The sequence below is a fragment of the Nicotiana tabacum genome, chromosome 9, assembly GCF_000715075.1.
Source record: "Nicotiana tabacum cultivar K326 chromosome 9, ASM71507v2, whole genome shotgun sequence".
Lineage (NCBI taxonomy): Eukaryota > Viridiplantae > Streptophyta > Magnoliopsida > Solanales > Solanaceae > Nicotiana > Nicotiana tabacum.
In genome coordinates, this window is record NC_134088.1 from 110,896,335 (window position 1) to 110,913,502 (window position 17,168).

Consider the following 17,168-nt stretch of genomic DNA (forward strand, 5'->3'; position numbering starts at 1 on the left):
ACTTAAAATTTTTAAGTTCTTTAATTTACTTCCAATGCGCCGAAATATACTTAAACTACTCGGAATGACACGAAATTTTGCGTGCAAGTCTTAAATCACTATACGAAACTATTCCCAAACCCGGAATTCCAAACGGACTTCAATTACTCAAAAACCTACTCCAAACCAATATTAAAGAACTTTAAACCTTCAAATAGTTAATTTTCACTATTAAACGCCAAAACGCTACCGGGTTATCCAAAACCCGATTCGAACATACGCTCAAGTCCAAAATCATCATACGAACCTATTGGAACCATCAAATCCCGATTCCGAGGTCGTTTTCTCGAAAATGTTGACCGAAGTCAAACTTGGCCTTTTAAGGTTAACTTAAGGAACCAAGTGTTCCGATTTCAACCCAAACACATCCAAATCCCGAACCAACTATCCCCGCAAGTCATAAATCATTAAAAAGACATTCGAGGAGTTTTATTTAAGGGAACGGGGTTCTAAAAGTCAAAACGACCGGTTGGGTCGTTACATTGCTCTTGTGTGAAAAAGTAAAGTAGCACATTAGTTCTTCTAGGTTGGTGTGAATTTTAAAAAAAAATAATTAAATTTTTGATGAAAATAGAGCCGGGGGGAGGGGGGAGAGGTGTGATGACCCAAAATATCATCTTTGTATTTAATAATTAATTATGTATTCTAAGACTTCGAAAAATACTATTTGTCATTCCTCGACTTGCGTAATGGATTAAAATTTTCGGGAAGTTTTTATGTGAAAATGGATTAAAATGTGAATTAGAGCATTAAAACTCAATTGAGTTGACTTTGGTCAATATTTTGAGTAAACAGACTCGGATTAGTGTTTTGACGGTTCCGATAGGTCCGTATCGTGATTTGGGACTTGGGTGTATGCCCGGAATCAAATTCCGAGGTCCCTAGCCCGAGATATAGAATTTTGATGAAAAATTAAAAGTTTAAGTTTAAATAGTGATCGGATGCCGAATTATGTGCAAACGACCTCGAAATAGAATTGTGATGGTTCCAACAGCTCCGTATGGTGATTTTGGACTTAGGAGCGTGATCGAAATTTTATTTGGAAGTCCATTGTGAAATTAGGCTTGAAATGGCTAAAACAAGAATTTAAGTTTGAAAGTTTGACCGGGGAATTGAATTTTTGATATCGGGGTCGGAATCTAGTTCCTAAAATTTTTATAGCTCCGTTATATCATTTATGTCTTGTGTGTAAAATTTGACGTCAATCGGACTTGATTTGATAAGTTTCGATATCGAATGTAGAAGTTGGAAATTCTAAGTTTCATTAAGCTTGAATTGGAACATAATTCGTGGTTTTAGCGTCGTTTTAGGTGATTTGAGGTTTTAAATAAGTTCGTATGATATTTTAGGACTTGTGGGCATATTTGGTTGAGGTCCCGAGGGCCTCGGGTGAGTTTCAGATGGTTAACGGATCAAAAGTTGGACTTAAAAAGCTGCTGCAATTTTTCCTCTTCTGTTGGACATTCTGGGCTGTGATCGAGCCCAGGTATCGAGCCAAGATATCGAGCCCAGGGTTGAAGAGGCTCAGGCTCGAGCTTGTGTATCGAAGCCATGATCGAAGGTCCAGCTCGAGGGCCATGATCGAAGGCAATGCTCGAGGGTCATGATCGAGACCCAAGATCGAGGGTCACAATCGAAGGCTCAGGCTCGATGCCATGATTAAGGCTATGATTGAAGGACCAGGCTTGATGCCATAATCGAGGCCATGACCGAGGTCCAGGCTCGAGCCTGTAATCGAAGCCACGATCGAGGCCTAGGCTCGAGGGCCATGATCGAAGCCACGATCGAGGCCCAGTTCGAGGCCCAAATTCCGAAGGCTGCCTAGGCAGTTTTATAAAAAGAAGGCATCCATCCCATTCGCCATTTTTAACAAATTGGAGCTTGAGCAGAGGCGATTTTGGATAGATTTTCAAGGAAAGACATTGGGGTAAGTGATTCTAACTCGAATTTAGTCTATATACACAAATATATCATTGGTTTCACCATTTAATTAGTGTTTTGAGATTGAAATTGGAAAAAAATTTGAAATCTCATAGAAACGAATTTTTGAGATTTCGGTATCTATTCGGAGTCGAATTTGAGTGAAACTGGTATGGTTGGACTCGTAATTGAATGGGTTGTCGGATTTCATAACTTTCGCTGGATTTTGAGACGTGGGCCCCATGGACGAATTTTTAATTAATTTCGGGATTTTATTAAAAATGTAGTATTTTCTTATACAATTGATTCCTATAAATTTTAATGATCGTATCGAATTATTTTGGCTAGATTCGAGCCAGACAGAGTTGGATAATCGAGGAAAGGGTCTACTAGTTGATTAAATTGGAGCAAGACGATGTAAGTCTCTTGTCTAATCTTGTGAGGGAGAAATTACCTCATAGGTGATTAAAATTAAATAATTGTTGCTAATTGTGGGGGCTATGTATGCACGAGGTGACGAGAGTCCGTGCATAGCTACTATTAATGCTAAAGTCCGGGTAGTTTAGGACTCAAAACATGAATTACTTGTGTAAATTGTATTCTTTGTTTAATTAATATTATTTGATATATATATATATATATTGTGAATTGTTAGATAAAATTATTAAAGGATGGAAATCTCTTATACTTGATTTTTCTGTTTAAATTAACTAATTGTTAAGAGAGATTGTTTTTCCTCCTGAATTTATCTTATAATAAATATACTCTCATTCCGGAGGTACATAAGAAAATGTCCTCCTTTCTTGTGGAGCGGGTCGAACGCCTCGGCAGGATAGATGCATCTATGGATCGTGCCACACGTCCCTCGGCAGTGTACACGAAACTCTGGATCGGGCCGTACGACCTCGGCAGAAATCGTGCTTGATAATAATAATAATTACACGATTTTTGGACAATTGAATTGTAGCTTGTAACGTTATTTAATAAATTAAAAATTTATTGAAATTGAATTGCAGATTGTATAGCTATTTGATAAATTAAAATTTTTATTGAAATTGAAGGATTTAATTAATAGATTGAAAATTGTTGCATTTGAAGGATTTTTATTATTTCTGCTAAATGAATAAAATTACTGTTAACTCTGTGAATCATGTTGATTTGAATAATTATAATTTATTCCATTTATTATTGTTGACCCTTAGTGAGTGTCAAAGTCGGTCATCTCGTCTCTACCACTTCGAGATTAGGCTTGATACTTACTGGGTACACGTTGTTTATGTACTCATGCTACACTTGATGCACTTTTTGTGCAGGATCTGAGACAAATACTAGTGGAGGACCTATCATAGCACATCCTCGTAATCTAGGGGTGTAGTAGTGAGCTACCTTTCTGAGCCGTCCTGCAGGTATCAGTGCCTCTTCTTGTATTTTTAATTCTGTCTATTTTCATTTCAGACAGTATTTGGATTTTTGTATAATTTATTAGATGCTCATACACTTGTGACACCAGGTCTTGGCACACACATTGGTAGAATTTGGTGTCTTATGATTTTTCCTTGGATTTAAATTTTATCGATATATGTTTAATTTATTAGTTGGCTTGCCTAGCTATAGTGTTGGGCGTAATCATGACCTATATGTGAAATTGGGTCGTGACAGGAGGAGTACAAGAAACATGGGAATTTTGGAAAAGGTGGGTCGGGGAGAGTAGCATAAAAAAGTATTTTATACTCTCTAACTAAACACTAGAAAATATTTTTCATTCACCAACCAAACAAGGAAAAATAAGTGATAAAACATTTTCATGAAAAATATTTTCCTTCATACCAAACACACCCTTAATCCCCATTTTTTGATTGAAAAAAAAACGATATTTCACCAGCTTGGTTGTATCTAGTCCATTACGTTCTACAACAGTCCATGTGAAAATTCAATTGTTAAATAGATACTTGTGACTAATAGATTTGGGAACTTTGACTATTTTCTAACATTTAATTTAAATAAGCCCATAGCTATTGGAATCATATTAGTGAGATCAAAATGACTGCGAGATTATTATAAATATGTATTTTAAACTTCGTTGCATATATGGGTTCTTTTGAATCTGCATTTAACATATGAATAGAAATGGTGTGATTTTCTATATACGTTTTCAAAATGCAGTGTTTATAACGTACGAATAGATAAAGAAACCATTTCTTAAGATTTCTAAACAGTTAACACGTGCTTGAAAGTTACTACAAATAATGGGCGCTGAAATTCATACATTGATTGTCCACTAATAGTCGCAAGTAGGCTAAATACAGTTTGCTTTGTCATTAATTTTCAAACTCCGATTCCTGTTTAAGCTACCTTTTATTTTCTGTACAATATGTGCCATGTTTCACTAAGATACCTTGAAAATTAGTGTTTCTTTCTCTTTTGCCCTTCTCTCAGTTTTTGAAAACGAAAAAACAAATCGTAAAAGAATATATAGCATCCTCGAACTATTTGAGGAAACCTTTGACTGATAGTATATCATTGACGAGGATATTCGGGGATATTTGAAGTACCTCTGATCAACAACGTTATGGTCCGGAACGTTCCCTATAAATATCTTTTAAATAACCCCATAACATAAAAAAAAAATATACCGACAATGTATATAACTTAAACATAATAATATAACACATTCAAGCCAGAAACTAAAGAGAGATCACGAATAAGTAGCTAATGCAGATCAGTGGCTCTTTCAATATCAACAATACAAGTAAAAACTAGGATATTGCTTTGCTTAATTAATCTCCAAAAGTATTAATTCTTGGAAATAACGTGCACATAATTAATTAGGAATAATATTTCATAGCTAATTCTTGAGCTCTTGTCCATCTTATTACATATAAGATGACAACCTTATTCAAATTTTACAAGTACAAACCAGACACAGACCAAACAAACCTAATAATAATATTCTAGACCATGGACCAAGTGATGGGAACTCTTCCCTTATCAGTATCTAAACCCAAAGCTCTCCACACAGCAATGGAACCATCAACTACATTATTTGCACAACCATCATTAATAGAGTCACATTGATCCACAACTTTAGCCGTTACACTCTTCCCATTATTTGCCATAATACGTATCATTTTACCACATTTTGAACCTTTAGCATACCATCTAGTGGACAAAGCTACTACTCTTTCACTATTATCATGATATTTCTCATCACATTCTGATGGACCGCCACCGTCTCCGCCTTTACTGAAATCGTTGAGGGTAAGTTGGGCAGGCGTTGAATCTGTAGGTGACGAAGGAACAGAAGGAGAGTTTCTGCCTTTGCAAGTATTGGTTCCAACATCAGGGTCATCGTTACATTTTCCCCTTATGCAAATTAATTGACCGTCACAATCGTTCAAGGAATTACACGGGCCGTTGCATGAGGAAATGGCGTTTCCTGGCCAAGAAGAAGAGATGAAAATTGCTAAAATGTAAAGAAAAAGGAAGACAAGCTTGACCATGGTGGCTATATTTGTAAAAATATGAAGCTTAATGAATATTAATACAAAATATTGATGAGTGAAGAAGACTATATGCAAATAGGCTGGTATATATAGGCAAGAAATTGAATTGAATGAGAAGAACATTGACTTGATTTTTCTCCAGTCGTGATTTTCGGCTAATAGTCGGGGCGGACCTTACATAAAGCAATTAAAGCAATTGTTTTAGGTCCAAATATGGAGACCATTTTTACAATTAATAGGTTATGTATAAGTTTGAAAAATGTTATGTGAAGTGAAAAAAATTGATTTCTTTCTTTAACAAGTATAGAGAAGAAGGATTTGTAACTGCTATAATTTCAGTCACGAAAATTGCACTTGAAATGAATATCGAACCCGAATTCCGTATGAAACATATTATATATAGAAAGTAACAATTTAATGAGAATATTGATAATAAAATCTTAAAATCTTTTTCAAATCTTCAACTTTCGCCAATTAGTACCGAAACCTTCTAAAAAATCTAAATGCAAATCCGGGCATACATCCAAATCCAAAATCACCGTCCGGATCTAACGGAACCATAAAAACTCCGGTCCGGGGTCAAATACATAAAAGCCAAACTTGGTCAACTCTTCTAACTTAAAGCTTCAATCATGAAATTTATTCTTTCAAATCGATTCCGATTAACCTGAAAACCAAAACCGACGATTCACACAAGTCATAATACATCATATGGAGCTACTTGTACCTCCAAACTACCGAGCGAAGAGTCCTTTGGAGTTGATTACTATATACATAGTAGACAAGGCTATGTTTTTCAATTCAAAATAGATTTGAATAATTCGAAGCATATGAAAATATTTTTTATTTTCTATTTAGCGGTAAAAATTAAGATCGCTAAAGCATAATAATCAATTCGATATTGATGATTTAGATTTATTTTCGGAATTAAAAATATTTTTAAAAAATAGTATAATTAGAATATAACAGTTTAATTGATGCACTCGGTCAACTAAAAAGATTTGATTCTTTTTTCAATGCCTATATTACTTATGGACTAATGTTAATAAATCTTGTTACCGCTGCTTCAGCAGAAAGAAATTTTCAAAATTAAATTGATAAAATTTTACTTAAGGTCAACAATATCTCAAGAAAGGTTAAATGGATTAGCTATATTGTCAATTAAGAAAGACTTATTAGGAGTTATTGATTATAAAAAAAATTATTAATAACTTTGTATCTAAGAAACGCTATAAAAATAGACTTCAAATAAATAAATATTTTATTTTTTAAAAAAAAGTTAAGGCCCCTCATTAAATTTGGCTTTAGGCCACAGAACTCGTCGGGTTGCACCTGCTAATAGTGTACAATTTTCATTACGAAACCTTACCAAAACATTAGGCTTTTCTGTCTAATGAAAGAAGTGTGTTTCGGTCCCATGCTTGTAAAGTGAACCTGGCTTTGATGATCGGAACTTTTCTTTTCATCTCATGATCATTAATTTTTCTCCCATTTGATGTGTAAGTTCGTTCATACACATAAGAATAGACATATTTCATGTCAAATTTGATTTTTACTTCCCTTTTTTTAATTTTTTTTTATTCAAACGGGTCCCACAAATTACATTCCTTTTACTTTTGCTTTTGCTTTTCCTTTTCTATTTTCTCTTCCTTTTCTTTATTCCTTTTTATTTAAATAGTCCCGCACTTCTTTCCCACGAAAAAGGAAAAGGTCATATGGACAAATCTTGAGAAATGTCTCTTGAATTAAGTAATTTTTATTGTCTATATAAATCGTTAGTCAACGAGAATTTCTTTCCTTTATATTTGTGAACAAAACTAAGAATATTTTCAAGTAGCTAGCAGAAAATAGTCTCAGGTTTCGAAATTCCAAGAACAATATAAGAGCTTAGAAAACGATGATACAACTGCATAGGTTGTTTTTATTATTCATTTCTTTGACAATCCATGTGCCTTTCTCTAACTTTCAACTTTCATAGTTAGCTTTGAAAACCTGTTAATCGTACTTAGAATTTAGATTTGACTGTCTCATAGCATCCAAAAAGGGATACCTTACATAATTTGGATCTAATTTGATACACTAACCAAGCACAATTGGGTTTAAATCTTTAATTCATGATTGTGTTGTAGTTTTCCATGTCTCAGAATTATATTTTGAATCTCCAGTTCATCTGATAATAACAACTTATGAATCCAAATTCATGAATATATCTCATGATTTGAAAGAACATAATTCTAAAAAGGAGTTTATGTTCTTTGCACTGGGAGTATATAAATTTTTTACACCACCAAGTTTTAACCTACAATATAATAACATGCAAGTCCTTTATCCTAATACTGTATGCAAATATCTCTATTGAAGCTTTTAATGTTAAGCAGATCCTCCTGCATGATAGAATCCTCTTAACAAGAAATATTTTATTAAAACAAGGCTCATGCTTGCCAATTTTAGAAGGGAAAAAAAGGGCAGCTGCACGAAGCATCCCGCGTTCACGTAGTGTCCGGGGAAGAGATGTAGGCAGCCTACCCTGATGCAAGCATGAGTGGCTTATTCCACGGCTCGAACCCGTGGCCTACAGGTCACACGAAGACAACTTTACCGTTGCTCCAAAGCTTCCCAATTTTAGGAAATACAAAAAGGAGAGAACCTAAACTTGAATAAGAAAGAGTACCATATTACAATCACCAGTTTCTCCAACCTCTACACACCAAAAAGGGACTAAAGGCTGCAAAAACTTATGGTGAGCATCTCATATTACAGTCACTGAATTTGAAACCACCATGTAACAAATTCAGCTTAAAGATCATCTTTCTTTGCAGAAAGACCAAGAAGTTTAGCTAGCTCCCCGTTTTCATAGGCCTCGACGGTATCTGTGTACAGATATTAACGTCATAAGCACAGGATTATGATTATCCATAGGCACCAAAGCATAGATATGTTTTCAGTAGCTTACCATCTGATCCTCCGATATGCTTTCCGTTAATGAAAACTTGTGGCACAGTACGTCTGCCAACGATTTCACTAAGGGCATCCTGAATACTCCAGCCATCATCTGACAAAAGGAGAAGCAGAATATTTTTAAAGATAAAGATCAAAGGCATGACGTGATGACCTAAAACCATCTTTTTCACCATTTACATTGAATTCAAACAGTTGTCCCCCTTAAGAAGATCCAAACAAAGGGAAAATTCTCTGCCAGTTCTGCTGCTAACACACCCACATGGCATTCGACAAATTGGAATCATCAGATGTATGAAACAGGGAGGTGGATTATATTGGATAATAAAATTATACCAGAGGTTCAAGGGCTCAGGTTGCTAGATGTAAATACTAAGTGAAGTGTACAACTTTCTAGAGTGAAGAAGTACAGACCTAAAAGTTAGCTCAGCCATCATGGGGGCGGAAGATCCATCAATTTAAAGCAACAAAAGAAAAAGAAGAGAAAAATCACATGGACATAAGAGATGTATGAAACTGGTTTTTTCCCTTCAAATTGGACAAGCCTAATTGACTGAAAATGTTCCAACCCTTGTAAAGAAATAGTAGAAAAATGTTATTGGTTAATAGCAAGATAATGAGATGTAATCCGACGTATGTTACAATTTCAATTAGCTACTGAAATCCGGTGTGAACAGTCGACAAAACCTTAGAAGGTTGGCAGCTGCAGCCTTATCTTACAACATGTGGGGATTGAGAAAAAGAAATTTGGGGGTGAGGGTGGAGGCAATCAAGGATACCTCTTTCATCAAGCTCAACAACATAAGGTTTTTGCTTCAACTCTTTAAACACAGCCTTTGCTTTCTTACAGTATCTGCAAAGCAATAAAATTAAGCAAACAGTTAACATTACATACAATCAACATAAATAAATATTGCTTTGCAGAACTGCAAAGCAATAAAATTATGCAAACAGTTAACATTACATACAATCAACATAAATAAATAACATTTGCATTTCAGGACATTATATACATATACTTTTAAGAAGTTGAATATGTAAAAGTAGGCTTCCAATAGGAAAATTAACGAGTCTATAAGCCATATTAGTTGCCAATGATTTTGATCTTTGGATCTCAAACATTCTTTTAAGTGTTGAGGCATGGGTTTCACTGGCTAACATGATACCTGTTGCATTGCCTCAAAAATATTGTGCGTCTTGTTTTATAAGCACATGAACTAAACAGATTTTGCATGATAACTACAGAATTGAAAAAAAGCTCAGGATGGGCACTTTGGGAAAAAAGGCTCCTTTAGTTGCCCTTTTAGTGATGAAATATAAGCCTTTCACCCATTGAATGATGCATTCAGAAGGTAAAAAGACTTTCTGTGACATGTCCTCGGAATTAAGAAGAGAGCATATTGCGCATAACATAGATTGAATACAGTTCTCCCCAACCTCGCTAACGTCATCTCCATCCCTCTCTCTAGATGCATGAGTCTGCATTATAATTTATGTAGAACAACAATGGAACCATAAACCAGAGCAATTCAAAACTCTACTATTATGTTTATCATACCATTTTATTCAAAGACTTGAGCACCCTCACTCCAATTCAATTATCGTAACCGTGGGGAGTATGATAACTTCTCCTCCGAGTCAAACCTACCCTCCTTGTTAGTTGTTACTCAAGCCTGGATATGGATAGTCTTTACTTATGAAAAGCTTGGTATTTCTTTGAATTTTGTTATCCATGTTCCTATAAAGGCAAAATATATTTCCTAGAGCTAAATACAGCTAAAAGAAACAGAAAACGAAATAGAAGAAAATCCACTCGTCAAAAGTATTAATTTCTCTATTTGGCGGTCTAGTTGACCAAAACTTTTCTGAAAGGTCTTTGATCTAAAAATGGAAGGAAAAGTAAGGATTAAGTCCATTAAAACCATAGATTTGTGATAGTAGAGCATTTGAAATAGGAATTAACCGTCCCCTGCCTCCTCATTCCCATCCTCTTTTGAGGTAATTTCCTCATGTCTAATTAAACAAGCTATGATTGAATATCCTCCTTTCATCTATTTGCTCGCACATGACTTTAAGGGAAATGATAGCTCCTTCGGCTCTTCAATTAGACATCATATGAGGGCAAGGTAAACGGCCAATTAATTCCAATTATAAGTAGTTATGATTTAGTATAATTATTTGTTGACATTTGTCTGGTGGTTTGAAATAGTAGAGCATTTGAAATAGGAATTAACCGTCCCCTGCCTCCTCATTCCCATCCTCTTTTGAGGTAATTTCCTCATGTCTAATTAAACAAGCTATGATTGAATATCCTCCTTTCATCTATTTGCTCGCACATGACTTTAAGGGAAATGATAGCTCCTTCGGCTCTTCAATTAGACATCATATGAGGGCAAGGTAAACGGCCAATTAATTCCAATTATAAGTGGTTATGATTTAGTATAATTATTTGTTGACATTTGTCTGGTGGTTTGTAAAAGCATTCTGTTTTCGACCGTTACCACCTAAGTTGCTCGGACTCGGGTGCGGGTGTCCGATACGGGTGCAGATCTAGAGGTCAGATCCTTCATTATCTAAATTTAAAGATTCGGGGGTACGGATCCAAGTACGGATACGGGTGCGGGGATTCGGCTAAAAATAATTCAATTAATTAAAAATAGAGTTATAAAAATATGTATAAATTATGAGACATGTGAAAAACTTATAAGGTATTCCAAGAAGGAGAAAATATTGAACAAGAGTAGAATTTTAGAAGGAGATAAAAGGAAAATGACTGGCATAGAAATTTATATATACAAGGTATTCCATTTTCTTCCATATCACCCTAGCTTTTGATTTGTTTTCAAAAATCATAGTATCTGTCCCAAATTTCTCCGTTGATTTTGGTCAAAGTACCCAAAATCGGTTGACCAGATCCGACACGGATCCCACACCCATACCCACACCCACGTCGTGTCGACACGGGTGCGGCACTGAAAGTGAAGAGTCCGAGTAACTTAGGTTACCACTGTCTCGTCTTTCTTACCCCGTCACTGTTTTCGACCGTTACTTCAGCGCCGGCTCCGGCGTGACGGGCAGTCCAGGTAATCCCCCCCCCCTCCCACACACACACACACACACTCCCCTCGCCCCACACCCCTCTCTCTCCTCCTCCTCTATTATCACTCCCCCAACCCCCTCTCTTTCTTCCCTTTCCTCTTATCCCCCATTCTTAACACAACAGATTTTCAGCGAGCGACGAGCAGTCCAGCGACCACCCCACGCCGACGCCGTTCCTTTTGTCTTCTCTTCTTTATACCTTTCTTTGTCCGCTGCGTCTCTGCTTTGAGTTCAATTGGGCCACCTGTGGTGAGGGTGACAACCCTACCATCATCTATTTTTCTTGGTTCTGTGGTGTGTTGTGAGTGCTGCAGGTACCATTTTGTGGTTGTTTGGTGACGGGAGGGAGGCGCACGCGCAAAAGCAGCAAAGCAGGTCGGTTGGCAGGAACAAGGACAAAACATTGGGTTCTACAGCATCGGGAGTATACCAAATCGAAAGTCCCACCTCTTGTTTCTCTCTCTCATGTCTTAGTTGATTTGTTGTTGTAGTAGTACGTAATTAGTTTAGTCAATTTAGTAGTGGACCTATATTCCCATTTTTAACATAGACTTCCGTAGGTATAACGACTGTGGTTTGTAATGGCAATGTAAGGTCATGTCCTCGGGGTGGGCTGGTGGCGGGGCGGGGATTAGGGCAAGGGTCGGGGGGTGGGACACCGGAGTAAAGTGGAAGCAAAGAAAGCGGCTTACCTTAAGTTAGTGGAGAGTACCGACGAGGAGCATATGAGAGCGAATAGAGAAAGGTATAAGGAAGCTAGGAGGGAGGCGAAAGTAACGGTCACGGAGGCTAAGACGCTACGTTTGGGCGGCTGTATGAGGAATTGGGGGGTAAAGAGGAAGGCTCGTGATCTGGAGCAAGTGAGGTGTACCAAATACGAGGAAGGCCGTGTATTGATGGAAGAAGCCCAAATTAAGCAGAGATGGCAGCCGTATTTTCATAGACTTCTGAATGAAGAGGGAGACAGAAACATCGAGTTAGGGGAATTGGGGCACTCCGAGAGTCACCAAGACTTTAGGTACTGTGAGCGTATTGAGGTGGAGGAGGTCGTGAGAGCAATGCGTAAGATGAGCCAGGGAAAAGCGACTGGATCAGACGAGATTCAAGTGAAATTTTGGAGGTATGTGGGTAGAGCAGGTTTGGAGTGGATGACTGAGCTGTTTAATGTTATTTTCAGGACGAAAAGGATGCCAGATGAGTGGAGGTGGTGTACGATGATCCCGTTGTACAAGAACAAAGGGGATATCCAGAATTGTAACAACTATAGGGGTATTAAGTTACTAAGTCATACCATGAAAGTTTGGGAAAATGTAGTGGAAGGGAGGGTAAGGAGGGCAGTGTCAATATCAGATAACCAGTTCGGGTTCATACCAGGTCGTTCTACAACGAAAGCTATCCACCTTATCAGGAGGTTGATGGAACAGTACAGAGATAAGAAGAGGGATTTGCACATGGTATTTATTGATCTAGAGAAGGCGTATGACAAGATCCCTAGGGACGTTCTTTGGAGATGCCTGGAGGTGAAAGGTGTGCCGGTAGCTTATATTAGTGTAATAAACGATTTGTATGATGGAGCTAAGATTCGGGTAAGGACTGTGGGAGGGGACTCAGAGCCTTTTCCGGTGGTTATGGGGTTACACCAAGGATCTGCGCTCAGCCCGTTCTTATTTGCTCTGGTGATGGACGCATTGACACACCATATTCAAGGGGAGGTGCCATGGTGTATGTTGTTCGTTGATGATATAGTTTTGATTGATGAGACGAAAGGCGGCGTAAATGAGAGACTGGAGGTATGGAGGCAGGCCCTGGAGTCTAAAGGTTTCAAGTTGAGTAGGACCAAGACAAAATATTTGGAGTGTCAGTTCAGCGAGGGGTCGGGGGAAGCGGGCGTGGAGGTGACGCTTGACTAAGAGAGAGAGTTTCAAGTATCTAGGGTCAATTATCCAGGGAAACGGGGAGATCGACGGGGATGTCACGCACCGTATCGGGGGGTGGATGAAATGGAGGTTAGCGTCTGGAGTCCTGTGCGACAAGAAGGTGCCACTGAAACTTAAAGGTAAGTTCTATAGAGCGGTGGTTAGACTATAGAGCTGGAGTCTAAGTTCTATGTTGTATGGAGCTGAGTGTTGGCCAGTCAAGAATTCTCATATCCAGAAGATGAAAGTAGCCGAAATGAGGATGCTGAGATGGATGTGTGGGCACACTAGGCTGGATAAGATTAGGAATGAAGTTATTCGGGAGAGGGTGGGCGTGGCTCCCATGGACGTCAAGATGCGGGAAGCGACCCTTAGATGGTTCGGGCACGTGCGGAGGAGGAGCCTAGAGGCCCCGGTTAGGAGGTGTGAACGGTTGACTTTGACAGGTACGAGAAGAGGTAGAGGACGACCTAAGAAGTATTGGGGCGGGGTGATCAGGCAAGACATGGCGCAACTTCAGATTTCCGAGGACATGATCCTGGATAGGGAGGTGTGGAGGTCAAGCATTACGGTTGTAGGTTAGGGGGTAGTCGAGCATTTTTCCAGCTAGTCTGATAGAGTTTGGTCTAGGTCTGCTAGCGGTTGTTGTTCATCACACGATGTTTATTTCCATAATTTATTTATTTTTCAATTTTATTATTGACATACTTATTGCCCTTCCAAGTATTTGTTGTCTCTTACGGTGCTGATTCTATTTGTCTGCTTTCTGTGTTGTTACAGATCTTTTGTTTATGAGCCGGGGGTCTCCCGGAAACAACCTCTCTACCCCGGGTAGGGGTAAGATTTGCGTACACTCTAACCTCCCCAGACCCCACTAGTGGGATTACTACCGGGTTGATGTTGTTGTTTGTTTGTATGAGGGCAAGGTAAACTAAATTTCTGTTTATAATTTGATGTAATGAACTATTCAATTATCAATTGACACACCTCAAAGTTAGCAAGTCCAAACAACTTCAGTAAAAAAAGAGACAACACTTTTACTTTCTCTACTTTTGATTTCCACAGCTTAAGATTCAATTGCAACCTAGCAGAATAGTCAAAATGCATCCACTACCATAATAAAGACCCATAAACAGAAATTTTTTATTTAACCAAGTATAGCAATATGTACATACCCATATTCATTACAATTAATAAGCCAAAGACAGCTAAATAGAAAAACGTATGCTGCCAAAGTGGGTCAAGAAAAGAGCTAAATCACCTAACAGAAGAAAATGTTCCCACATTTTACATATATCCATCCAATAATTAACTTGATTATGGAATCCAAAATCATGATCTATCTGCAAAGTATCCTAGACAAAAATGTACTACAACGGCAACCGTCGGTCTCAAATTTAACATTTCTCAGAATGAAAACTTCTTTAAGATTCTTTGTGGATAACCGAGAAAGCCCCAAGCAGTGGCGTACGCAGGAGCTTTTGTAAGCGGTATCACCATTTTAATCGTGAACAAATAACCTGTAAGAGGTTAGGGGTTCAAACCCCTCTGGGCACGTATATTTTTTAGATGAGGCACAAAAGTATTAAAACATAAAATGAAGTTACGCTGGTTCGAACCGACGGCCCCGCATAGAAAACTTCACAGTATGACCAGATAAGCTACACAGCTCAACGTGACAAGTGGTGTTAACTTTGTTCTATTTTACCCTTTTTTGTTTCTACATTTGAATTATATATAATTAATTAGTAAAGATTTTCGACGAAGCGGTGTGGTGTCACGTGACACCGGTTGGGATAAGGTGGATCCGCCCCTGGCCCCAAGGGTCGAGATGCACAATTCTACAATTAATGGATAATGGCCCCACCCCTCTATCCTTCTCCACTTAAATATGTGGCATGATTCCGACCTGTGACGTGCTTCTAACTCAGCACATCATGCACTTTCACCACTAGATCAAAGCCCGGGGCCGATTTTTCATTTTTTTTTTTGGTACAATGTAACTTACATTTATTCCTAAAGTTGTTACACATTCATCAAAGACAAAAACTTCATGCTCTCTTTTGGAAGAGTAGCTCTAACCTAAAAAGGGTCTTCCAATTTGCAATTTATCATATCAATTTGAGAAAGATCAATCAGAAACACAATCAAAGACCATAAAAATGCAACAACACACAGAAAACATAATCAAATAAGCTAAAAAATCACCAAAAAGGGCAAAAAGGAGCTTAAAGGGATAGAAAACTAACGGGCAATAGGATTTGGAGAAGATAACAATGGAGTGAGAAGAAATTGTTTTCTTGGCAAAGGCAGAGGCATCTCCTTCTCCAGCTTCAGCAAATGTTGATGTGTACAACAACACAGTTAAAGATACTACGAATAAGAAGATGGGTATTGAGGAGAATGATTTAGTATTGGAATAGGCAGCTGATTTCGCCATTTTCGAGATATGTGAAAGAGCTGAATACTTACTATTGCTTCTTTGGTCTTTCAAGATCTCATCGGATTCAATATATGAGAAAGAAAAGGTACTATATATTCATATGATAATTGGGCTTTGGCCTTTTTAGTTCTTGGGCCTAAGAAACTGACTCTTACATCGACGGACCAAAACCTATTGGGCTCAGTGAAATTACAGATTAATTTGTAAAAATAGCCTTTATTTGGCCCTATTTTTTAAAATAGCTACTTTCCTAGTTTCAAATGTCCGGTGTTTCAGTTGTGGAATTTGAAACTCCAGAATAATTGACATTTTTCAACACAAGGGCTAAAAATTGACTATTTGTATATTTTTTCTCCATTTAATTGGAGATCAGGAAATTTGGGCCCATTAAGTAAGTCGTGGAGAGGAATTAGACTACCTAGGGGTAGTGCACGGTTAGCCATTAATTAGAGATGTCTTTACACTTTAGCCACTATTTAAAATATATTTACTCTTTAGCCAGTGCTTAATAAATTTTACCTGCCCGGACGAAAATACCCTTGTGCTCTAGACATGGGTGTTGTGTAAATATTAAGGACACGATATCCTTACCTTCATGAATGTTGTGTAAATCTTAAGGACAAAGTGTCATGTATTTGCACCTTCCGTTGTTAAACTTTAGGATATCATGTCCTTAATTTCATATGTGTAGTGTAAATGTTAAGGACATGGCGTCCTTAACTTCATGTGTGCAGTGTAAATGTTAAGGACATAATGTCCTTAACTTATATTTGCACCTTCTGTTGTTAAACTTTAGGACCTCATGTCCTTAACTTCATATGTGTAGTGTAAATGTTAAGGACATAGTAACATGGTGTCCTTAACTTCATGCGTGCAGTGTAAATGTTAAGGACATAGTGTCCTTAACTTTATGAGTGTTGTGTAAATATTAAGGACATGGTGTCCTTAACTTCATGAATACTGTGTAAATATTAAGGACAAAGTGTCTTGTTTTTGCACCTTCCGATGTTAAACTTTAAGACATCATGTCCTTAACTTCATATGTGTAATGTAAATGTTAAGGACATGTCCTCCTTAACTTCATGTGTGCAGTGTAAATGTTAAGGACACCATGTCCTTAATATTTACACAACACTCATGAAGAAAGGGTAAAAACATCTTTTTGTATTAATTTTAATAGAGTAAGTGGCTATTTTTGCTCAGCATTAAAAATACTGGATAAAAACTAAATACCATATTAAAAAGTGACTATCCCATGCCATTTCCTCAGTACGTAGTCGTCCACCCAAA

General features: G+C 37.5%; 2 protein-coding genes across 2 annotated transcripts; both read right to left on the reverse strand.

Annotated features, from left to right (window-relative positions):
• Positions 1 to 4,665: 4,665 nt before the first annotated feature.
• Positions 4,666 to 5,531, reverse strand: LOC107780844 (kiwellin-like). The gene has a single exon (XM_016601446.2). It carries the CDS (start codon positions 5,457 to 5,459, stop codon positions 4,911 to 4,913), a length of 549 nt encoding a protein of 182 aa, XP_016456932.1. The 5' UTR covers positions 5,460 to 5,531; the 3' UTR covers positions 4,666 to 4,910.
• Positions 5,532 to 8,082: 2,551 nt separating this feature from the next.
• On the reverse strand, positions 8,083 to 15,944 carry LOC107780843 (glutaredoxin-C4). The gene is made up of 4 exons (XM_016601445.2): positions 15,685 to 15,944; positions 9,200 to 9,273; positions 8,416 to 8,514; positions 8,083 to 8,332 (listed from the first exon to the last, which is right to left on the reverse strand). Exons 1-4 carry the CDS (start codon positions 15,873 to 15,875, stop codon positions 8,259 to 8,261), a joined length of 438 nt encoding a protein of 145 aa, XP_016456931.1. The 5' UTR covers positions 15,876 to 15,944; the 3' UTR covers positions 8,083 to 8,258.
• Between the last annotated feature and the right edge of the window lie 1,224 nt (positions 15,945 to 17,168).

Bases quoted from the DNA above. Each gene is read 5' to 3' on its own strand.
- LOC107780844 (XM_016601446.2), bottom strand. From the start codon at position 5,459: ATGGTCAAGCTTGTCTTCCTTTTTCTTTACATTTTAGCAATTTTCATC.
- LOC107780843 (XM_016601445.2), bottom strand. From the start codon at position 15,875: ATGGCGAAATCAGCTGCCTATTCCAATACTAAATCATTCTCCTCAATA. The intron at 9,274-15,684 runs GTTAGTTTTCTA...ATTGCTTTGCAG, and splicing joins TTCTCCAAATCCTATTGCCC to ATACTGTAAGAAAGCAAAGG. The intron at 8,515-9,199 runs GTATCCTTGATT...TCCTTTTGTCAG, and splicing joins TGTTGAGCTTGATGAAAGAG to ATGATGGCTGGAGTATTCAG.